This window comes from Hirundo rustica, chromosome 8 (genome assembly GCF_015227805.2).
Source record: "Hirundo rustica isolate bHirRus1 chromosome 8, bHirRus1.pri.v3, whole genome shotgun sequence".
Taxonomy (NCBI): domain Eukaryota; kingdom Metazoa; phylum Chordata; class Aves; order Passeriformes; family Hirundinidae; genus Hirundo; species Hirundo rustica.
In genome coordinates, this window is record NC_053457.1 from 25328041 (window position 1) to 25353629 (window position 25589).

The 25589-nt window shown below is 41.5% G+C and overlaps 1 protein-coding gene across 5 annotated transcripts in view; it reads right to left on the minus strand.

Annotated features, from left to right (window-relative positions):
* Window positions 1-25589, minus strand: part of LOC120755975 (VPS10 domain-containing receptor SorCS1-like) — a 268145-nt gene that overhangs the window by 438 nt on the left and 242118 nt on the right. For 3 of the 5 annotated variants that reach the window (XM_040071621.2, XM_040071619.2, XM_040071623.1), the window contains exons 20-27: window positions 22007-22140; window positions 20060-20183; window positions 18981-19093; window positions 16464-16595; window positions 6981-7080; window positions 3156-3261; window positions 2822-2982; window positions 1252-1370 (exon numbers count right to left, since the gene is read on the minus strand). In XM_040071621.2, the coding sequence (XP_039927555.1) occupies window positions 1252-1370; window positions 2822-2982; window positions 3156-3261; window positions 6981-7080; window positions 16464-16595; window positions 18981-19093; window positions 20060-20183; window positions 22007-22140 (989 nt within the window). The remainder of the gene's footprint in view (window positions 1-1251; window positions 1371-2821; window positions 2983-3155; window positions 3262-6980; window positions 7081-16463; window positions 16596-18980; window positions 19094-20059; window positions 20184-22006; window positions 22141-25589) is intronic. The other 2 variants (XM_040071624.2, XM_040071622.2) reach the window with 2 other exon arrangements.

Consider the following 25589-nt stretch of genomic DNA (forward strand, 5'->3'; position numbering starts at 1 on the left):
GGCATTTGGGATTCAGCTGTTCCTGACTGACACATTCGTTCCAGAGAATATTTTCTTGTCATTCAAACACTGAAGGTGATGTCCTGTTCTTTTGCTAATGAAGATGATTCACCCACGTTGAATGGTAGAGGGAAAGGCAGGAGCAGAGGGGCGGAGGGAAGGAGGGGTTGAGGTCCTCAGAGGAAATGTGTAACTCATTTGCAGTGATAAGGTGTCAGAGATTTCATAAATGATCTTAACCTCTGCATTTGCAAAAGAAGTGCCCAAACCACTCACATCCAGAAAATAGGAAAGTTAGGTTTTTCTGCCAGAGTTTGGAGAGAAAATTAATTGATGCAGGGACATTAATTCTTATTCCTCCAAGGCAGGATCCCTGAATGTTAGTCAAAGGTGATGAAAAAGAAGATGGTTTCTGAACAAGCATACAAAAGTGAAACACCCAATTACAGTCTTGCTTTGTTTTCCCAAAAGAAAGAAAACTCATTAAAAAAGAAATTGCTGATTTCCAGAAACAGATGAGGTGGTTGTATAGGAGAGTGCCTTTGCATTTTCTATTCTGTTCACACCTAGGTCCAGACCTTCTCATTTTGTCAATGAGCTCTGATCCAGTTTTCTCATTCATCTCACTGACAGGATGGAAAAAACACTCTTAGGAAGTTTGTCGGACCGATTCCTTTTGATACATAATTGAGTCTGTGTATCTCACACATTTAACTTTAGCGCTCGATCATGCAGCCACAGGTGCAAACCAAGGAGTTGTAAAAGGCAAATTTCTGGTTCAGTGCAGTGTCCAGTAGCACAGCTGAAAAAATCTGGCCGGTATAGAAAGCCAGAAATGCTATAGATGCACCAAATGAAAACCTGCCCCCAAAATTTGCTTTTGATTCCTCTTATCCTGGAGCCTTCTAGGGTTTGTTTCCATTCCAGCAAGAGCAGTTTTGAAGGTACCTTGCATAGGAGCTAGCAGTGACTGATCCCAGCCATTGCAGTCGGAATGACCTGTGAAAACACGTTTTTCCCTGCTCCTGGAACAGCACAAACCACCACCTCTGCATTCTTTTAGAAAGGGAAAGCTCAAAGCCCAAAGCTCACCCAACTCTAGAAAGAGAGTTCCTCACTTGAAATTGGGTGTTTCTCTCTTTGCATCTTACAGCAATTTTGCCTTGGAGGTTTCTAGAGGGGAAAAACACAAAAAACCAAAACCAAAGCCAACCAAACCAAAACAAAAAATTGTGAAAGTTTAGGACCCACCGCTCTGGGTCTTGGCTTGAAATCTCTTGGTGATCCACAAGCTTTTTGGAAGTCCTCTGTCCAGACTACCTTGGTTGCATTTCCTTTCCTTGGGTTCTGGGCTGTGGCCTGAGGTTGCTCTGTATGGGGAATACCACATGGGAAGGTTGGTCCCCTCACTCCGTCCTGTGTTCTGCTAAGCAGGGGTATCCCGGTCTGCTGATGGATAGCTGCTTAAAAGCTTTTAATAGCTAAAAAATCTCATTAATGAGTAGGTTAGGAGAGATCAGCATCAACAGCAGTGGAGCTTCCAGCTCAGACATCAGTTTCACCAAAAGCCTTTCTCCTTCTTTCTCCCAGGTTGTTTCACAGGCTGCAATCTTAGCACATCACACTCCCCCCTTCATTTCTCCTTTTCATTGTTCCCTCCCTACAGTAGCCATGACTCCAAACCTGCTTTAGCAAACACTCTAACAGATTTTAGGAATATCCTCATTTGAGATCTAAGGTTCGTTTAGGCTGATGAAACTGTGCAAATAAGGAATCTCAGTTGCAACTGTGCTTCACTCCTGCCTAAGTCGTAGAATCACAAATCAATTGAGGTTGGAAGGGACCTCTGGAGAAGAGTCCAACCGTAGACCTCTAGTCCACCCCCCTGCTAAAACAATTTCACCCAGAGCAGGTTGCACAGGATCATGTCTAGGAGAGTTATGAATATCTCCAGAGAAGGACACTCCACCACACCCCTGGGCAGCCTTTTCTCTTTAATTCCTCTGAAACAGGTGCATGTCCTTATTTGTAGGGGTACCTCCAGTCTGGACCTGCAGAAATGTCACCTCATGAGTGAAGCTGAGCATTGTCTAAGCAGTCCTGGCTTTAGCAGAACATGTTTCCAGACTGAAACCTCCCTGCTCTGTCCCAATACTTTTACTGTATCCAAGGTAACAGAAAAAAGACTGATCCCAGAATGCCCTGTCCATATCTATTCACCTTAGGTCCTAAAAAAGCCTGCTTTTGGAAGTAATCAAACACAGAGGCCCGTGGGAGAAGTCAGCTGGAGGATAAACCCAGCTGTCCAATACTGAGATCCCAGGTTTTACTCAGTTTATTTGGGAATCAGCCAGACTAACAGTGCTGCTGGCAACAACGTCTGGCAGAGCACCAAGATTCCAGCAGTCAAAAACCTCAGCAAATATTTAGCTTTTAGATACTACTTACCGAATCACCTGCTCACCCCCATCTTCTAGGTGAGGGTGGCTGAAGTTCTTCTGGATATGGGGCTTAGCCCCACAACTACATCAGCCCCAGCAAAATAAATTACATTGCCAGCAGGATTTTTTTGAGAAGGGGAAGGGATCTATGTAGAGCAACTAGGAGAGAGAAAAAGCCTAAAGATTTTCCCCTCCCTCTCATCACATGGCAGTGAGGGAGAAGGAAGAGTTAGAAGGTTTCCTGTAGCAAAACTAATGTTGCAGCAGAAGAGGATGGGAGGAGGATTGTGCAGGAATATGGAAAGAGGGGAGGCTGAGAAAAAGGTTAGCCAATTATAAGTCAGAGTCTGACCAGCTGCAGGATGCTGCAAGTTATTTACCTATGGGGTGGACTTCCAACTTCTCATCTACTAGTTGCTCAGGGCTCATCAGCTCACTTTGAGGGACATTAGGTATGCTTTCCCTCTGACTGACTGGACTGACCATCTCTTGATCTTTTTCATTCTGCATCTGTGCATATATATTAAGGCCAGGAATCTTCCTAAAACATTAACAGAAACCATCATTTTGTGGCACTCTGGCAGATGATGTAGTATCAGCTTTTACAAACAAAAAAACAACTCACTCAGAAAAAGAAACCCCAGCAAGCAAACCCCAAACACCTCAGTGAAAGGCAGCAATGGAGAGAAGGAAATGGCTCAGGGAAGGTCATACCTTTTGAACTTGTAGATGACAAACACAGCTAGTCCCACAAAAACAACAGAGAGGAGCATCAGCATGGCTGAACCACTGTGACTGGGAGTGAGGTCCACCAGGGGAGCTGCAAGAGAGGAGAAGGTTAGAGCCATCCCCAGCCTGAACTGAAAGCTCCTCTCTCCAGAAATACAATTCATTCTCCCTTCTTATCGCACTTGCAGCAGGTCTACACATTTCCTGGGCTTCTCTCCCTTTTTAATCCACCTGGGAAGAAACCCAAGTTCAGATCACCTGTGGTGCTCAACATACCCCTTGATGTGAAGTTCCACGACTTTCCCCTTAGAGGATTTTCTTTCAAATTCAAGAAAAAAAAAAACATACACACTAATCTTAATCAGACAAAGAGCCTCACTGTATTTCTCTGAGTTTTGCTCGCCATCTTGCCATAACCCCTCCCAAAATAAGGCCACCCAACCCATCCAAACGCATGGATTTCCCAAAAATATGAAGTGAATGGTATTAAGCAGAGTTTCCATCACTCTCACACACATATACAGGAAGGCAGTAAGCCTCCAAGCAGTTTCACAGGTAGGAGTAGAGGAGCCAGTTGCTCATGCAGACACAGAGCTCCAGCTGTGCCATGAGAAGGAGCAAACACATCCCCACACACAGAACACAGCCCTGGTAGTGCCCTCCTCTGCAAGGCAGTCAAAGCCAACTCGAACTGCTGCCAAACACATCCTCCCTCTCTTGCACCTCTTCACATGCACTGAACAGACCCCTCCTAAACCACAGCCAAGAGACACAAGGAAACGGGCACACACAAGCCAAGGCACACACATTACATGCACATGTATTTTCAGCTTAACACCCAGACTGATAAAGCAAAAATGTACAAAGAGAAGTGGAAAAACCTCCCCCTTCCAACACCTAACAGGAACCAGAATGAAAGCACCCATTATTATGAATTCCTCTCACATCTCCACTCTGTCCCCTCTCCATCTGTGTTTTGTGGGTCTCTGCAGTTCTGTGGGATGACAAAGTGGCTCTCCAGCCTATTCAGATTCAGCATCACTCAATGTTCTTTCTCTAATGCTGCACTGAGAGCCTAGTAATAAACAGCTATTTAACTGCTTTGTAAGGAATATTGGCATATTTTCCTCTGCCTTAGAGTTGAAGTTGTTGTCTGTTGGGTTGGGGACATTGGTTTGTTTTTATCTCATGAGAAGAAGGAATGAACACAATGAGTGAATTGCAATCTGTTGTCTATAATTCCCATTAATTAATCCTTCCTCCCGTGTCTCTGAACAAAGAAGGCAGAAGTCTGATACATGCTGAGGCCAGTGCCTGTCATTCTTCTGCGCTCCAGGGAATGCACACGCTCACACACACCACACACACAGACAGAGGGTCATTTCTACATGGCTTCTGCTAGAATGTCCACTCCGAGGTGCTTTAGGTACCTGCACTTGGCTTGTGTGTGCACCTGCTGGTCCTCTGCAGGTCCTGTGCTGCAGAAAATGCTGCTGTGCATGGGCAGGCACACACATACTTGTGCACTGAGGCACAGCAACATAAATGTATGCATAAACACATATATATGGTGTGTGTACACTTCCAAAAACATGTTGAGTTCTGTGGTTCAGCCAACTACAGCCCACAGCTACCAGAGTCCAACACAAAATCAGTGAAAAGCCTGGGAAAGAAGGGATAATATAGCCCAGAGCAGCACCTTTGGGCATGTGCATCCCCTGGGACCGTGTTGTCTGAGGGTTGTTTCTGGCCCTGTGCTGTGTTCCAGATTTCCCTGTCTCATTTTATTCAATTTTTTATAAAAGCTTGGATTTCCAAAGGCTAGTTCCTCTTATTTTCTAACAACCAAAACAATAGCTTTCAGCAGGGAAGTAAGTCTCTCATGGCTTTTTGTCAAATTTTAAACTGATGCCTAGAGAGGCTACCTGGAAAAGAGGCTAGACAGAGTTAGAGGAATAAAGCAGGTATTTATTAAAAGGCCTTTAAAAGGATACATCTTGGGCAGTACAAGAGTCTGGCCATGGCTACACCCAAGATGGACCCAAGATGGATGGCCAGTCACAAGTTTCCCTATTTCTATAAATTTTGGTTCATTTACATATTTGGGTTAATTTTCCAAGTACAGCTTCAGGTTATGAAGTCCCATCCTCCCAGTTTGCTCTCCTAAATTCACAGCTGTTTCTACTTTTTGGGCCTGAAGATGGCTTGGTTCTCGGGCTGGAAAAGGATTGTTTCGTCTAACAACCCTGTGAAGAGAACTTGCTAACATTTTATACGAAGTTCAGAGTTATATACTAATGCAGTACAGAATGTGTAAAATATGAAAGCTAAAACTTAAGTTATCAAAACTCTTCACAAGTTTTGGTGTCATGAAATTGGGCAATTGGGTCTTTACTCAGAGAACAGTCATGACCTCTGCAGCTTGTTAAGGAGACGTAATCCCTCAAAGACCTCACAGTGGCTGTTCTCCGGGTTTTTAATACATAGTTTGGCCATCCAAGCTCATTTTGCATTCTTACTGAATCCTGCTTCTGCAAGAGACAAAATCCTATAGTGTTCCTATAGGACACTCTGAGTCCAGTTTCAGCAATCACTCAGCACTGGCTTTGAGAGAGTACAACAAAGCCTGCTTTGCAGAAAAAATGAGTGTTTGCATCTGTTGTAGACAAAATGTACTTCTTCCTGGTGTCTGTGTGCAAATACAAATAAAAACGTGCATTTTTGGTAAAAATTATGATCAAATCCATGTTACTCCATTTTTAAAGCTGTCATATGCTTTTGGTTCTAACTTGTCTAAAAATAAGCATCTGGTCATCTGTTCCACAGCTAATGGAAAGCAGAAATACACAGCAATATTCCCAGGACAAATATTAGAAAGCTCTGCTTAGGAAAAATGAAATATTGAAACCTCCAGGCCTTTCTTTTGTGGGGATTTAAATGCAGTCACATTACACCCTTTCTTAATAGTCTCTCTGTTCTTACTGCTTACAAGGCAGCACGTGGACTGACACCTGGTTGGGCAGTTCCACTCGTACCACAAAAAGTTTTTGGAGGGCAGTTTGCTGGTACAAACAAACTGAGGGTTTAAGTTTGCAAAAACATGATACCAACTGATCAGAATTATCAGCAGTGCCTAAAGAGCACTCCTAAAGAGTGTGGATTGGTTTGTCCCATCTCTTAAAATAGTTAAGTGGGACCTGTGCTGTGAAATGAGGTTTTAGCACGCAGAATAGACAGTGACATATGTAATTAAATACCAGGACTTCAGAGATGACTTATGTTGAGACAAGATTAGTTAAAGTCCAAATTGCCTGATCTTATTTTTGTGCATATCTATATTGATTCTAGTCTTTCAGACTGCTGAACAACTTTTGAGCTGTGTTTACTTGCTTTGAATGTTTTCTGACTCTAGAATATCTGAACATATCCAAGGCTAGCAGGTAACTTTTGCACTGTGTGACCCAGGCTAAAGAAGCCCTGGTGCTGCATAGCTGTTGAATACTTTGGAGATAACCAAGAAATACACATTTCTACTGCTACTTATACCATGTTTCTTAAAAACCAGTAAATTCTTGCATCTAAGAAAACAAAAGGATTAGCTGTAAAGGCAAAAGCCACTATATCTTTTTGGCATGGTAGAGAAAGGTGAGGTAGAGCATACATTTTAATGTCAGCTCATACACAGTGTTATTATTGTGATATAAAAATAAGAAATGTTTAAAATACAACTGACAGCACACTAGTACCATCGATATTGCTTGCTGTGCTACAGAGCAACACAGAAGGCATACACAGAAAGAGGATACTCACCTGCTGTTAAATGGGCAGCATGGACAAGGATTCGAACCCCTGGCTTCAACTCAAAATGGACCAGGTTTTGATTCAGTTTCTGGATCAGCGTTTCTGAAATCTGGGAAGGAGAAAAACCAACCAACCAACCGACAAAAACCCAAAAAAAACAAAAGAGAGAGAGAGAGAGAAAATAAGAAATGCATTTGTTTCTTGATCATTGGTTTAGATTGCCAATAGGTGGGTAGGAAATGAAGCTGTGGGCAAAGCAAAGATTTTGCAGACTTTCCAAGCACAGATTCCTATCACCTCACAACGAAGGATTTTGGACAGAGTGGTTCGTGTATGGTCAGCACTGACTGAGCAACAAGATGCCCTGTCACACCTCTGTGGGAGCAGCCCAACAGCAAAATGGAACTGAGCCCCGAAGGAACATTCCACCTACATGTGAAAGTGGCCACAGGACCAGCCAGCAGCAACACATCAGTCAACTCATTCACTGTTCAAAGGAAAAGGAACATTTCAATTGTTAATGAACAGTTGCTTGTGATAAATAACTTCTTGCTTGTTGAGTGGCCAGTTCCATGCTCTTAGAGGATGTTCATAATATGTGATATACCTGAATAAAAATAATGGTTTAGATCCTTGCCACAGCTCACAGTTAATTTTCAAGTTCTAAAAGCAAATTCAATTTCATCCAGCTCTCTGAGATTCAAGACAGCTGCTCCCTAATCTTTAAATATGTACCAGAACCAGCTCAAATCTGGAAGTGTTTACTGACTACAGAAGGTGGCTTAAACAAAATGCATATTCCATCTCTTCTTATGGGTTACACGCATAACCCGCTCTCTTTCATGGGGAGATACTCCACACAGCTTTCAGATCACCAGATTAGCTTTCCAAAACTGACAACATCAACAGAGTCCTAGTAGAAATGAAGCAGATTACTCCTCCTTTAAGGACACAACAGAAAAGACAAGCATTAGCTGAGATAAGACTCCATGAAACAAGTATTTGTGTGGTAAAGGAGCCAAACTTTGGTCCAATCTGTTGGCAAACATGCCTTTTTATTTTAAGTCAGTTTGTAGCAATATGCACAGATCCACTGTTTCCACATCACACTTCATTACATGCAAGAAGTTCTAGGCAAGTTGCCATTAAAAACAAAAAATCTAGACAGATTAATCAAGGAATGGAAGCCTACAACATGGTGTTGACAGTTTGTTGTGTGTCATTTGTTTGTTCATTTGCCGGACGTTTCATATATTTCCCATTTTCTTAAAGCAGAGATCAATTCTCCAATTGAACAGTCACAGTTCTCCAGGTTGGCTTATTAGGGAGAGGTGGTTGGAAAACTGGACCCACAACATCCTCCAAAACCCTTAATATGCAGTTGCTGAGAACGTGTTTTTATAGCCATACCAGGATCAAGTGGAATCATATTCCAGTGCTCACCACTTAATTCAATTTGTTTTAAATAAATCCTTATTCCTTCTCAAAGATGAATGAAAAATTGTCAGAAAAAAGAACATTCCAATAATTTTTACACCATCTTTTTCATGTTCTTCATTTTTGTCTGGTTGAGCTATTTCAGTAAATTCTACCCAGATATGATTAGATGTTCCTTAGCTATCATTCATCACAGTATGAGATTTATCTGCTTTTTATTTTTTTTAACATTCTTAATGGTTCTTTCAATACTCTTGGCTCATACACTTCATTTCTGGCTGCTGATCACTTGAATAGGTGCCTTTGGTCCAATATCAATTTGGCAATAACTCATACCAGCATTTTATTTATACTTTGAAATATATCTCTTTTAAGTTACAATTTATTTCATGGGTGCCAGAATGAGCAATAAATATATATTTTTCCCAAAAACAAGAAAAAATACCACCTGCATTCAAAGAGCCATCTGTTGAGCTCAGAGCAGCAGGGATGGTGACACAAAGATGTGCAGTACATGAAGAATGCCTGGGAAGCAAATTATAGGCCTCTTTAAGGATTTGAGCGTATTAATAACCAAGATTGACAACTATAAAAAGTTTTTCATCTCTAAAACTAGAGCAACAGATGCAGATTGATATGCTGTAAGCCAGGTACATTAATGGCTCATGGAACTGATGGGAGAAGTATCACCCTGGCTGTATCCAGTCCCACATAAAACCTAACAGCTCTCCTCCATAACCCTGCAGGAATTTTCCTTTCTGCTCTGAGATCCTGATGCTGCTGGGGCAGCTGAGCCTCTGGAAAGAAAATAATAATAATAATTAAAAAAAAGGTAAATACAAGACAGTAAACTAAAGAAAGGAGACAACCACATAGTGTGTCATTCCTCTTCCACACATTGTGATCAGCTGCACAAAATGGCAGGGAAGGAGCAGAGGTAAAAACCATACATGATGCCTTCTATACAAGCAGTGGATTACAGTGATATGTAACTGAGTCTGCAGTGAGCAAACGTTGCTACGTAGTACTGGAGAATGGTTTCCTCAAGGATTTGGGCAAGAAATGGAAGAATGGGAGAATCTGGAGAAAGTCAGCATGAGAAGGTACAAGAGATCTGGTTGGGCACTAGAGACTTGAAGGGACAGTGAGATCTCCCCTGGCCTGCCTGTGGGCTCCTGGGGCACTGCATGAAGAGGCAAAACAGCAGCTGAGAGGTGCTGTGGCTGCCTCCCAGCAGGCAAGGTGTGTGAGAGAAAAGTCAACAGGTGCTCCTCTCTGGAGGGCCAAAGGAAAGGAAAAACAGGAAGAAGAGAGACAGTAAGGGTGAAATAGTAAGGAAAAGGAAGAAAGACAGAAAGAAAGAGTCATAACTGAAATTTATTATTGCTGTATTGCTTTGTTACTTGATTATGAATGAGGACTTCATTGTATAGCATCCTGTACAAATTCACCTCAGACTAAAATAATTTCTGCCTGAAACCATCACTGTCTCAGCAGAGGCTTGAAACAGCCGTAACTGTTCCAGGACTACACACAAAGTGTCAAAACTGGCAGCAACACTGTTCATTCTGTGCAGACTATAAAGCCTATTTCCTTGGCTCCATTAATTACATGTTCTCCCAGTGGCTTTTTGTGTACAGCTTTTTATTTTTTTGCCTTGGTCTTTATGGAATCTGAACAATTGAAAAAAGTGAGTAACAGCCTAAGATCTTCAAAAGTGCCACAAGTTCTAGTGAGAATCAGACACCTGCCTTCCTCAGGCAGCTCTGGAGATTCCTGACACACACATCTGAGAGAAGAACAGATGCATTCAGAGGTGTTTTTAAAATGTTTGCTTGTTTGTTACAACATTTTCATTTTTCTTTACGTGGAAAACAAGATTCTCTTCAAAACAGACATAGAGTGAAAATGCATTTCTGTACTCCTTAAAATTATCTGAAATAGAAAGCATACATAATGGCTTACAAAAGCCAGTATTTGAGGTCAGTGAGGAGCTCACATAGACCTCAAGGGCCAAATTCACACTGGGATTGGACATTGCTCTCCAAAGCTGGATGTGGCAATGTTTGTGGTCCTCACATGGTCCCAAGGGGACCTGTGCACTGAAAAGTCAGTCAGAACATTTGCTTTGAGACTGGAGAACAGACTCCTGTGTCTTTCTTACTCTATCAAACTTACTTCTAGCTAAGTTATCAGACTTTAATCTAGGAGTGGTTCTGGCTTGAGTCGTTTATTAGTAAAGTGTCTCTGAATTAAATTTCCATGCAACGGCTGATCTCAGTTGTTGAAATAATGAAAAGGTTTCAATGGTAAACATTTGGGGGTTTGTGCTTCCCTTTATTTCTGCTCTCAAAGTCATACCATGGATGCATTTTGGTTTAAAAAGCAGAATGGGAAACATCAAAGTACTTTGACCTGTTTCAACAACTCCAGTTGAACAGCCAGACCTTCATCTGAGAAACAGGTTGGCCTCAGGCCTCCCCCTCTTCATAGCTCCCTCCTGGAGATGCAACTAACTTAGCTGAAGACAAAACTTCTTAGAATAGCAGCCTCCTAATTTATAGTCTTCAAGAGTCTCTCTTGTGAAAATAATTAGCTTTCAGAATTAGTTTTGGTCCTTAACTGAGCCTCATTGACTTTATCTGCTTCATTTGCAGAATTAAGCATGATGTGCAAAAATAATTCAGTAATAGGAACTATTCTTCATGTATCATTTTTCATCAAAGGACACATAATGAATAATAATAACAGACAATTTGTGAATGGAAAAAAAAAAAAAAAAGAGATTCCAATTTAAAAATGGAACAAAACAAAAATTAATTTGGCTTTTCTTAGCATTTTGTCAGATTTAGGACTGTAAAAGAACCATGTGAACCAAGAAGCAGAATTATCACTGAGAAGGGCATTTTCCCAAACCCTTATTGACTTTTGAAACCCCTGGTGTAAATTATTTTAGACTAATTGAATGTGATTCAACTGTGCCAGTATGCACTGGCTAAGAATCTTGATAATTTTATAGATACTGTGTAAAGATCTCAACTAATGAGTGCTACACTTCTATTCAATTCATTGAGCAAATCAATAAACAACTAAGGAAAGAATTATGCACATTGATTTAGTAGGAAGAAACTTGAACCAACATTGGGAAAGTGAAGCGGGAGTCAGGGCCAGTGTGGATTACTTTAAACTGTGCCACTTGCCCTGGATAACCTTGGACACTTCACATGGGGCCTCTAAAGCTTGCTTGCCTTAGCACTGAAAAGAGCACAGACACTGACTTACTGGCTCCAGCAGGAATTTCTTCAGATCTTTAATGAAAGATGCTAAATTCAAGCTGCTGGGAGTAGCCAGGGACACTGAGAGAGCACAAGGCAGAGGATATTCCTGTGGTTACTCTGGGACAAGAATGGAACAGAAGATATGAACCCAGAGAGAACCTGGACATAAAAGCCAGGATCCACTTTTGATGAACAAAGGCAACCAAAAACAGTCTTGAGAATCAAGGGCTGCTCTGTACACTGAGCAAAAGATGAGGGAGAGAGGGCTGATAGTCACGTGGCAGGAGTTAAAGGTATTAAGAGAAGAGATTTACACAGCCTCTCCTACAGCACACAAGCAGCGATTAAGAAAAGCTGGCTAGTGGAAAAAAGCCCCTGGTGCAAGGTCTTTTGGTTTGCATTATTCCATTCTCTCCTCACCTGCTTCTACTTCCTAATACTGGCCCAACCACCTCTAAGCACCAGTGGAAGACTTGATTAAAAAACACAGATGTTAAAAAAAATCTCTCCTAGTAAACATTAGATGATTTGCCCCATATATCAACCTCTTCCTGGAATTTGATTTCCAGGACTGATGGGCACAATTTTCTGTAAGATTTGAAGGTGTTCACTGTCATGATCTTGTTGCTAAAAATATTTTGGTGACGGGTACACCTGAAATACATCAGAAAAAAGAAAAATACTGAAAGCAAATACACTGAAACACTAAAGCTTAAGAGGCTGGATGAAAGAAAACACCAAACTATAAAATAAGATAGAAGCTCCATCAGCTACAAAGAAGCAAATATAAAACTAAATCTTCTTTAAGGAAAGAATCCCAAGAGGTATATGCTTACAGGCTTCCCGAATGCCACTCTCAATGGTTTTAAATCCACAAGAGGTATTTAATCTCTGCAGTTCATCACTGTCCATCTGATACTCAGTCATCCATGCCATTTCCCATCCCTTTGGCTGGATACAGATATTGGACACAGCTGCAACATATTGAGTACAGTTGGCTACTAACCAGCTGATGTTACCATTTGCCAAAGTCTCCATCCCGCTACGTTGCTGAGAGCTGATCTCAGAGAAAAGATTAATGGCCTCAAATGTCATTAACTATTTGCTCTTACCCCTGTTTTGCATTCTTTTACAGTATTTTTGAATAGGCCAGTGAAAAGCACCCAAATGGAGAACTAAAGAGAAATTCAGTATAACACAGAAACCTTTACGTGAAACATCACTTCGGAATTCTCAATACATATCCCTCACTTTCTGCTTACATTTCATTTGACTAAAAGAAAATGCATTTGTTATGTTTAACAGAAAGCTCCCCACTATCAAACAAAATGGAAAGAAGGTAATTTGTGAAACGCATAAATAAAAAGAGAGCCCCCTCAGAATCCTCCTATTGAGTAAAACCATACACTGAAATAAATAGAGTAATTGTAACTCCCCTCTACTGAATTTTAAGTCAAATATTTTACTACTGAGCATTCATTTTGAACTGGATTTGTGCTAGAAATAACTCAATTTCTTGAAATGTTACTATTAGAGATTTGCCCTTCACTGAAGAGAAAGAATTTTGTTCTTTTGAAGTAGCAGATCTGAATTCGATAATCATCAAATTCACCAAGCCTACTGCATTCCAGCCCAGGTGGCCAGTGGCAATTCTGTGTGGCTTATTTTGCAAGATTTGGGATATTTCAGTGTTGTTGCAGTCATAGCATGCAAATCAAAGACCAGTGTTTGACAAATTCCAATTATTTCTACATTTTTAAACAGGGTGGTAGTCTGTCCTGAGCTACTGTTAAATGAAGCAGACCAATCAAATGACCCAATTAAAAAAGAAAAAAAAAAGAAATAAAAAAAAAAAAAAGGTGCCACAATATTCCTGTCATAAACACAAGATTTTACGAATGTGTTTTGGGATTCTGCAGGATGAAAAGGCGTTTTGATTATTTAGGAAACTGTGAAGAATAACTTTGCACTGATTACAGAAAGTGGAGTAATCAAGCATATTTTTTGTATTTATGTATTAGGTGGAATTGTCCTATGTTGCACATTGAGAAAACTTCCCCAGACTCACATGTAGTAGGTTTTTTTAGCTGTCAACAGCAGTCAAACTTTTCAAAAGTACTTTAGTCTCCAATAGAAAATATTAGGAATGCAGAGTTCACATTTCTAAATGCAAACAGATATGACAATAATAGATTTTATGTATGCATAAAAAATAATTTGGGACAATTGTATGAAAGTGATAGATCAAGTCAGGAAGAAAATGGCATTTACCATCTAAGCAGAGTCTCAAAGAGAGCACGAGACACAAATTCACTACCCTCATGGAAAATTGCATGGTAACGTACATTTGTCAAGTGGGGCACTACTGCAGTCCCACCACTACTAGCCTACTGTGCTGAGACTCATAAACCACGAGTGGCACAAAGAGTATTATTGACTTTGTTAAATGGGAAACCGTTAAGGGACAGTGGACATCTAAGTGCCTCCGAAGTCAGTGGGAATTATGTACCTAGAGACGAGAGGCTGACAGAGAGACCTAAAAGTATGTTTACAAAGCCATATGAATATGTATCAGATAAAAACAGAACAGCTTAATCCACCTCAACAAGGAACAGCAAGATGTAGCCTCCCATGGTTATTAAATATGAATGAGATTTACTGGTAAATGTGAAAGTCCATGAAACCACATACACCCCTCATGGTTACCCCATGGCAGAGCAGTGGTCTAGCTCAGGTGATGAAAAAAGGAATCTATAATGAAGTGCTTCCTCAAGGAACCTTATTCCACCGCAGTATTTGTGTAAACTATTCCCATTTTATTCCTGTATACTTGGAAGTTTATCTTCTAAATTAGAAAAAATAATTCAGAACTGTAACTCCTTTGGGTGTGCACCTGCAAACTGGCAAACTCACATACGTGCCTTTGAATAGCTTGTTCCTTGCCCATGAGCACAAAACAGACTTCTATTCCTACCAGAAAAGAGCTCTGTACATCAGAAGTGCCTCAGAAGCAACTTAAGCTGTAACCATCAAAATTTGCTCCCAATACTCATCCCAGCAACTTCAAGCACGGGCAGAGGCTGTTGAATGAGCTTTGAAACACTTTGGACAAGGCATAGCAAAGGATCACGGGCAAAATGGATGACAAAACAGGAGCATTATCAGAATATGCTTTAGAGCAGAGGGCAGAGACACCTTTTGTGGCCCTTGGGCAGTTCTCACTGAAAACCCCACCATTTTCTACTAGAGCTACTAGGAAGGGAAATGCAGCAGCCACATAGCAGGAAGAAAAACATTCTGACCATCCTAGTCTTTATTCACAGGAAAGAGCTGGCTGCAAATGGCAAATAATTTCTCTCTCCTCCAAAGGTTACCATTTGGACCCTGCAGGATGCCAGAGATGTTGACAGAATTACACTGAAAATGACATTTCTTCTTGTCCATAAAAAGGGCCCTGAGAGCACTGCCAGGGCTTCCTTTCTCCACAGCCACAAAGACTCTTTATACAGGAGAGAAACAGGCATAAAAAGAGGGAGAAAGAATAAGCTGCTGAGTGCTGGAAGGGAGCTGGGTCAGATGTAAATTTGAAAGTTTATGGACTGGCTTCCTTGCCAATTTGTGACGGAAGCGAGGAGAAGGGGAAATGAAGGACAAAAGGAAGGAAAGATTTTGCAGAGCAGTAAATCTCCATATTTTTTTGTTTATTACATGGGTGGTGAAAATTGAAGAAGAAAGTCGTTTGTCAAAAGAAAAGATGACAGCTAGGAATGCTGAGCAAGGGAAAGCTGAAGAATATGGGTGACTTGGAGAGTTGCGGCTCACAGCTAAGTTAACATGGCATGAGCCATGGACATGGAGTATCGAGAGGCAGAGGTGCTTCCCTCAGGACCAAAGTTATCTTGGTCCTGAGGGAAGTTACCTAAGTTACCTAAGCTGAGAGACAGCAGATGAGCTATGGGACAAGAGGACATAGTTTAGTGGTGCACATGGCAGTGTTAGGTAATCAACTGAACTCCATGGCATTAGAGGTCTTTTCCAACCTTAACAAGTCTATAATTCTATGATATTTCAGGATTTTTGCCCAGCACGGTGTTTTATCTCTTAATTACAATCCTGCTAGGCCCATCTGGTTGGCAGGACCTTTTGGGTCTGCAAAGTCCTTCAGTCATCACAACCTCTTTCAGCTGTTCACAGAGAAAGCAATCCACAATGGCTCAGCCCCACTTCCAGCCCCATGGAGAAGGCAGGCAGATCATCCAATCCCATCCCTGTGCCTTAAACTAATGAAGCTCTGAACCGCCCAGGTTTACCACCCAGCTCTGTCCTCCGGTGCTTTCTAGAATCTTGACAGGGTCATAAACTTTGCCTCATGAAGCTTCTCCACAGTTCCTGTTGGCAGGAATCATCCCCTAAATCCTTCCTTCCTTCTTCCCGCTTCCATCAAGTAAACTGGACTTCTAAGGGAACACAAATGGGCATCTAAACTCCTAAAGACAGCTCCAAAGCCTGTTTCTAATGCTGGGGAGAAAAAAAAAAAAAAAAAAAAAAAATAACATGCCCAAACCAAAAAACCCCCCAAAATCCAGAAACTTAAAAAGAATCCCTGAAGAGGATGTGACATGTGTAACATTACCCAGTGAATCAGATGCACACCTACCATAATTATCAGTTCTAACCATGTACAAATCCCATGTACATGCAGATATATATATCTCATATATGTACACACACAGAGAAATGCATGAACATACACTTCTCCAAGTAACGGGCACGATACCTGCTCCAGGTTTGCTTCTGTTCTTTTCTTTTCTCCTGGGCCATCTTGATATGGTAAAATGAAGAGTTCAGCAGACGTGGGCAGGCCAGGGAGCACTGCGACCAGAACATTCTTGCTGGAAATACCTGTAGCCTGATACACAGACAAAAAAATGGAGACAGGAACAGTGAGAATGGCACAGAATGCTGAGAGCCTCTTCGTTAAGGCATCACAGTACTTACACCATGAAGGGTGTATCTCGTATGTCTCGTTAGCTGAAATTTTTAAGCTAGGACCTTAATATCCCTAATTTTGACACATTGGACAAAATTCAGAGAAAAAGTACCCTACAGGCATTACTACCAGGGTCATCTCCAGTCTTACATTTCAGCTGATGCTCCACAATCAGATTGTCAAGTTATTACCCAAGAAAGGACCTAGTTTGGCCCTCAGGAAGTTTTGTTAGCCAAAGGAAGGAGAAACATGATTTGATGAATCTGCCTCCATTGCCTCTCTGTTGTGAATTATCCACCAAAGGCACTTAAATCTCAAGGTTTTGATTTAACCTGAGGTTTTCAAGTGCTGAATTCAGTTGGTCACTTTTAAAGTGGTGGGAAAAGACAAGGCCTTCAGATACAAGAACAGATCACCCTGTCAGAGATTCCCTTGCAGTAAGGACTTGGAAGCCTCTAAGACATTAAGTGGACCTAAACCTCAGGAATTCTTCTCCATGGGAGTTCAGGAGCAAAGACATGGAGGAGGCGCTCATTGGAGGAAATGGTGGATGCAGGACAAAGGGTCAGCAGAACTGACCATAAATCACCTTTTTCTGAGCTTGACCTGTGGGTAAACCTAGCCTGACTGCTGACAGTCTGGGGAAAACCCTGTGGAGTCCCCTCCACTACACACTAAGGTAAAGCACGTCTCTTTGTTCCCTCTTTTTATTTTGCTTCGTTTTGTAAGGCTTTTTTAGAAAAAATCCCTATAAATATATAAAGTCTCTTATATTCTTTACGACTATTCTGTGAAGCCGAGTTTTGCATTATTTGTGCTTGCCTAACAGGTTGCTTTAAGGTGTCAAGAAAGACACAGTATTGCCTTCATTTTCAGAGGCTGGGAACAATTTTTTTTTTTTTTTTTTTTTCAGAAGTGGGAGACAGTAATCAGAAAATCAACGATGCAAGCAAGTAATTATGATCAAAACAAGAAATGGGATATTTTGTGATAAGATGAAATTATCCCTACTCAGAGTGAGGATCAGATTTTAGTACAGAACTGTAATTTTGTATGCAGGATTTTATCCAAGTCTGATGATATTCTGTAATAAGAATATAACACTTTAATAAAAGTTCATAAAAATTCTATAGCACAGCTATAATTTCCTATTGAATTATTTAGTTTTTTGACTCATTTTTATACCTTTTACTTAATTGCTGTAGAAATCTACTGGGTTTATCTTTAATTTTTACAGGAGCTTCTCACAAAGGCTTATTTAAGGTGAATCATTTAGCTATAAAATACATAATTAGCAATCAATTTTTATTTTTTGAATCAAATAACAAAAAGACTTTGCCTTTTCACTGCTCTGCTTTCGGAATATAGCCTTGGTATTGTGGTTTTACAATTCTGCTTTTTTATGGTTTGATTTTGCTTTATTGAGTTGTTTATATTCTACAAATTCATCCTGAAGATAAATGGATCCTTGAATACTTGATACAGACATCTATATGTCAGAAGATCAAGCTCCAGAAAATGTTCTTTTTTTTCCTTTCCTCCTGTCTTGTAACAAAATATCAGACAAAAATCTCAGAAACTATCCAGACAAGTTTGTGCACCTGATTAGTACACAGTTCTTCTAGAGTTTTCACACAGATGATGCCACAAGTAACACTTAAGCTCGCTAATATCATCGACAAGCCTTTTGTCCTTTCAAAATCTGTGTAACTTCATTTTTTAAAAAGCAGAAGCACTATTTCAGACAATTCTTTGCACTATTTTTCTACTGAGATGAGAAACCCCAGCTATCTCTTCTAACTCTTCTTACCTCCCCGGTTTCAAATCCAAATCTTCAGCCTCACTTTTTGTATACTACTTTATTTTACTACTGTTTTTGTGACATGCTGTTCCACAGTTAAAGAAGGAACTTAAGAGCTTCTCTGCAGTGTTCATGGGAAAACCAACATCCAATCCTGCCCTGTGAGCCTCATGCTATATGAAGGACTTAAAGTACTTGCTGCGGTGTTCTTCTGTGTAGTAAAAATTCCTTAATTTTTGGTCTCACAAGTTTTCTACAGCATTTTCACTTCCATGAGAACAGCATTGCTCTACACTGAAGAGTGACTCTGGGCACCAGACTGTCATAGGATAAGTTCAATTCACCTGTCTAAAATTTAGGATGCTGGCCGCAAACGCTGTCAGTTCTCCATTTCTGAGCGGTGGAAAGAAAGAGACACTCTGAGAGAACAGCTGATCCAGTCCTAATGAAGGAGCAAATCAGGAACCAGAACCCTTGTAACACAGGTTATGCACACAGCTTACCTCCACCAGAGCTCTCTTGACTACTCTGCTGATGTCCCTTCTCCACTCTGGGATATCTGGGTTGTAGTCATCGAGGTTCGGAGAGAACGATAACCTCAGGGACTGAAATTTCTCTGCAGATGCAATGGCAGAGTGGTGAGTAAAGACTGAAATGCCTTAATGCCACTCGTGAAACCTGGTGCAGCTCATGTTTTGCGTAATCAATTTGCAGACGGTGCACAGACTGTGAGGAAATCCAGCAGGGCAGTGTGCCTGAGACTCCTTGAGAGATGTGGAGAATCTGGGAGATTCATCACTTGAGCGTCTTGGAACTGAAAGAGGTGATCAGTCCTTACTTGAGTGGATGAATAGCACTGCAAAGGGAGCTGTGTTGGGAATGTAAATGAAACGTTACCTTCAATTTGACTTGTGGAGCAGGCACTCCTTGTGCAGGAAGCTGTGATTGGACTCTCACAGATGTGCCCCAAACCCTAGAGATCTTAACTGGAAGGGAACAGGGATCAATGTGGGGAGAGGAGTAGCCTTGGAAAATGTACCTAATCTCTGCTGCTGTTAACAGAGGTGCCCATATTGATCACTACCAGCTAAAACTGGGATTCCCAGTGGGTTTTAGGCTCCATCTACGCTACATGGTACTTGTGTGTCCTGACTGCTTCTGATGCATGAGAACAATGTCAAATCAGTACAGATTTCTGTGCAGAACTGCAGCACACAGCATCGATTCACCTTTCAAGCTGAGCAGCTTTTGTGTGAGTTAAGAGGCCTCTGCTGGCCACGGAGGGGGAAAACCAGCTTACAAAACACTAACATTTTGACAGTCATGTAGAATGATCAAAGAGTGATGAAGCACATGCAGAGGGCTCTGGGAAGGAGATCAATGTTCTGCAATCATGTCAGTCTGCACTAATGTCAGGCAGTGGCCTTCAGAGATATTATGCTGGACTGGTAACACTGGAATTCAATTTATAATCTCACTCAAAGCATTCTGGAATAAAGACCTCTTGTTGCTGCCAGCTAACCTGGCTCTCTAAATGTTGACTATGGAGAATCCTGTGTGAAATAAAAGGGGAAGAACTCACCATACACTGCAATAGTCTTTGTGTCCTGAAGAATGGTGTTTCCTGCTGAGACCTGAACAGTAATGGTGTTCATCCCTTCCACAGAAAATGTGAATGTGATGCTCCCTTCCAATGTGATCAGTGGCTGCAAATACATCATAAAAGGGGAAAAAAAACCAGTTAATTGGCTGGAAAGGAAAAGCAAAAATGATTTTGGCTCTCTAACCTATTGGGATGGTTTGGGGAGTTAGTTCCAGACTGGCAATTTCAGACGCAGGAGGGGCCCTGTGACATGGCACCTAATTTCCTAGAGAGGGCACACGCACCCAGACAGGGATGTCCTCCTGAAGCTCAGAGTAAGGTACCTAAAATTTCTAAAGGAGCTATGTTTTAAGATTCCAGTGCTTCCTTTCCACATAATTGGTTGTTCTGGATCCCATGTTAAAATACTCACCTTTGCTCACTCCCCAGAGAGGCCCAGATCCTGATATAAAGGCCTGCAACACTCATTGCTCAGGTAGCACCCTCCTTTACTACATCTAGTGTAAGTGCTTTATTTAAGGTGACTCAAGGGGGTTGTCACAGCACAAGCCAAATTAAAATTTCACATTTGCTGTCCCATGTTATCCTTAGATACAGAGACATCGTTCTTGGTAAGTGCTGATGCTTGAGAGGACACAGATCCCTTTGGCTGTGAACCAGATTATCAATGAGTTGTGTCCTCCAGCAGACTCTCCTCCTCTTTTCACTTGTTAATGAACTCTGAGGGAGATCTTCAAAGCACCCAGTATTAAGTCAAACTCTTGCCATTGTAGTCTATGGTAAAACTCACACTTCAATGAGAACAGAATCAGACCAACCCTGATCATTTAGGAGTTTAGGAGATCAGAGGGAAGGTTAAAAGGTGACAATCTCAGCCTGTAAGTACCTCTAGGGGGAGATGATTGCTGATAGTACAGAGAGTTCTTTAATCTACACAAAAAGGCATAGCAAGATCCAACAGCTTGAATCCCAGACTAGATAAATTCAGACTACAAACACGGTGCATGAGTTCAAAGCTCAGAATAATTAGCTGTGGGGAAATAGTTGGAGGAGACGGTCTGAAGGAGAAGCAGTTCATCTTCCATCATCTGAGGAAAATTATTAATGCAGAACAACAATAAAAAGGCAGGTTCTGCCTTAGTCACAAAGAGTTAAACAAAGCAGAAGGCACTGATCAAACTCTCCAATCTGCATTATACAGAAGAGAACCGTGCATGATTATGAAGGTCCCTCTTGGCTCTACAAAATCCATGACAACCTCTCCCCTCAGAAACTAATTAAGGTTTCTGGGTACTTGAGCCACAATTTTATGTGAAGTAACAGTTCTAATGTCTGCAGATTCAACAAAACAGCAAGCACAGTGGCAGTAGAAGGTGATGGGTGACAGTCTCGTATCTGAGCAGAGTCCTGGGGAGGGAGGTGTGTTGGGAACCATTTCATCCACCTGTTGCACATGATAATAAGGTCCTCTTGCACCTTCGCATAGGGTGCTGGGGCTCAGCATAGGTCATTTCCAGGTATAAAAAACAGCTTTAGCTTGAAAGGTTGTTTTCCTAAAAAAAAATCTTTCAAAGCCCCTATTTGTTTTCTTCTTATTACTGAAGAAAAGAGGGTGAGGAAAAACAGTAAAAACTCTTCCAGATTTTGGTTAACTATGTTCACCTTGGATGGAATTAAGGAAGAAAGCTATTGGCAACTTGCATCAATTAGCAATAAACCCCGAAGCTAAGTCACAGCCACAAACACAAAGCACTACTTGCATTTCCATGTCAGTACCTCCAAGGACCATTAGCATCTCGGTACTTGGTTTAGGTTTTCTTGCACATGTGACTACACAGAAGCATTCCCAGATCCCTCTCTCCCTCCCTCTTCTGTCAGAGAGCTCCTCCAGGATTATTTTGACCTCGGTCAATCAGGAATACAAACCTCTGTGTTGTTCCCAAACCACCAGACATAAGTAAGTGTTCCCACTTGGCTGGGCCAGAGCACCGCTGTGGCGTTGATCTCCTTGTTCTTCGTGGTGACAAAGGGCAGAGATAAGTGAACGTGTTCCAAGGGGCCTGCAGGAACAGAAGCAGCAGGTGAATCCTCCCTCCATCTGAAAAGTCAGCCTAGGTGGGATTTCCATCGGATTAGGGAAGAAAAGTCTTCCCTAAATCACCGTTGGCCCTGACAGAATGTTTTGCCTTGGTACCATTTCTAGAGAGGAAGTTCTCAATCTGTTCCTCAGAGAACAGGAGCCCCCCTGCACCTGGAGTTGAAAAACTTGGATTCTCTACTGCCCGAATGTCATAAATTCAGGAGTTATATGACTTTCAAAATAGAGACAGAGCCCCGTTGTGTGAATATGACATTTACTGGGAAGACATAAGAATGTGCAGGACAAAGGGCTTCAGCAGACATGAAGCATCTTTGCTTGAAAACTGCTATGATTTGGTGAACTTCAGCAGAAACTCTTTCTCAAGGCAGCTATTCACTGAGTGTCTGCATTTTAACACTACCTTATAGTCCCTCCTTTTCATCAATAAACTCTTTCATTTCTTCAGTATAAACAGAACATAATTCATTCGACAAGTGACATTATGCCCAGGGTTACACATTTCCCATCTTCTGGAAACAGATAGGCTTTTGTTGTTAAATCTTGTTCTATAGATTATTTTTAAAATGTGTTCTGACTGTTCACTAGGAGAATAAAGCAACTGTCCTGAGTGATGAGGAAAGAAAAATAAAGAAACCTCAGGTGACATGAGGACACACGTTCCTTACACAAATTAAGGCCACGTCTACACATCCTCTATCTGTGAACTCCCCACTGATGAGAACCACAGCCACAGCCTTGCATTGTTCATATGGAGTTGAGATGCATTTCTAGAGATTTTTATGTATTTCCAGGGAGGATCTTTCAGGATATAACCCATGCATGAATCACTACTTAGACCTTGCAGCCTGAATGAACACCATATACTCTGGAGAAAGCATCCTGTGCAACACAATAGACGGAGTGAGAAAAAACCTCTCCCAAATCAGACTGTATAAATAATGCCAGAATAAGGACCAGTGTTCTTGATTTATTACTGAAATGCATTTTTCTCTGGGTTGTAGACACAGCCACTGCTCAAGCTGAAGCAGCCCAATTAAGAGTTATCCATGATCACATTAACCAAAGCCTTCTACACATGAGACCGTGGCTTATTTTTCCCTTTATAAGCAGCAGTCAACACTCTTGGAAATTCATGAGATGCCACAATTTCACCCTTATGATTTTAATGGCATCCTCCTGCTCTGATCCATTTCCATCACCACGCTGTTCCTGCTTTCAGCAAGACCCTAAGACCTGAAAAACAGCAATTTGCCCAGCTAAATGCACTGGCAGCTGTAACGATGGAGCCCACAGAAAGTCTGATACACTCCAACATTACTGCATCAGTGCTCTGAACAGATCCCAAATGATCCTGCACAGCAGAGAGTGCCCAGCACCTCCCTGGACCTTTCCCTTACAATGGCAGGGAAGGGATATGAAAGAACGGCTCGAGCAACCCAATTCTGCCTGAGCATTTCTCAGCGCAGCCGGGTCAAGGAGGCTGCAAAGCTGAGCTGTCATCTGGCCAGCAGATGGGGACAGCTCACTCTGGATAGGCCCTCCTGGTAGGAAACTGCTTTCTCTCAGGTCAACTTCAAGAGGATTCAAGGAAATTCATTTCTGAGCTTCATGCAGGGCTATGGAGGCTATGGCCTTCATCTGTCCCCAGGGGAAAAAAAAAACCCAAAAAACCCCAACAAAACAAAAAACAACAAAACTGTACAAGCTCCAGAAACTGAAAGGGAGAAGCTTCTCAAAAGGCTCACTTGCACAGTTGATGTTACTCTGAAGCATCCAGGCAAATCCATAACTAACTTTCCAGGAGAAAATTCTGACATATCAGGACAGCTAAGAGACAGGCTGTTGGCCTGAGCAGTTTACATACAGTTTATACTGTCCATCCAACTCAAAATGCTCCTGTCTCACAGTAACCTGTGTTTCTGGATCCCTGGAGCAACTGCAGGAAAGACACTGCTTCTGTGCACTGGCCACATGGCCGCAGCAGGATGAGGAGCACAAGGGATGAAGGCTTTACTTTTATCTTTGAGACCACCGAGGTTCAGCTCCTGCTGTTTTTTCCTGCAGGAAGAGTGCTGGCCACAGGTAAGGAAGGAGTTGGAAGTCCCAGATCTGGCTGCAGACACTCATGGATTAACCCTGTAACCAGGGATCACCCAGCTTGTAGCCCTTCCTAAAACTCTGGATATTCAGACTGCACATTGCTTGTCTGTGGATCTTACAATACAATGTGGGTTAAGAACAGATTTTTTTTGCAAACACCCCAAGCAGAATACTCAGCAGAGGGCTGAGTGGCAATGCAAGCATTCAAATAGGATTTAGAAGATTTTGTGGATCAGGGTGTTATACTCTAGAGGGGACTGGATCTACTGCACATCCCTGTCCTCAGCAAGTCTATTTCTGGTGTGAGCAGCACCATGCTCATCTGTAACCCATTTTGCAGTCCCTAATTCTTGTTGTGTAGGTAAAGGTGAGATGTATAAGCAGCTCCCTTAGAGCTGTCACTTCTCCAGAGAGTCTGGCACATATAATCTGGGCCTGGCTGCAATAACCACTCAGTGTTTAAATCCTGTGGTGGCACTAACCTATGCAAAACACACAAGCATATGCTATCACATTCTAATTCACACAAATTAATCTGTATATTTATTTTTGTACAGCTTAAACAATCAAAATTGTTCATAAGCCTTCAGTGTCTCAATAAAATGAGTTAGAGCAGCTGTAAACTAGAAAGATCCTATGAGTGAATGAAGGCTGGACACCTGACAAACCAAAGGTGTTTCAGAAGGGGGACATTCAGGTGGATATTTGCTCCTGCTCCTCTGGTTCTCCTTCATAAAAATCCCATCTCCCACCCTCCTGCCTCCTGGTGTTCCCATCTGTTGACACAATGGGTCTCCATTAAAGAGCTGCCCTCCTACCCTGAAAAGGCAGCTGCTTTCATGCTGTGTGAACTAACCCCAAAACGAGAGGCAAAGTGTAAGGAACGTGCCAAATCATCTATACAAAATGTGGAGTTTGGTAGATGGTAAACAATATTTCTGTAAACATACCTTCATGTTTTGGAATTTTCTTTTTTTCTCAGTTAGTCTGGCACGGAGGCACACAGTGAAAACATAAATAACAAATAAAAAAACCCCACCGTATAAGAAAATTATGGCCCCAAACAAAATCCATTAGGAATGTTACAAAAGTTTGATAGATAGATTGACCCTTTGGCTTCATAACCATGTGCTAGAATAAATATGAAAAAATACAATGCTGCTTTTATCCAAGAACTTGGGATACATTTCAGTTGTAAATCAGACACATATGAACTATAAAAATGTTAAAAAGAACAGCAGAAAAGCAATGTGAGGATAATTTTTTTTTTTACAATACTATTTAACACAAAGATTTTTGTTCCTATGA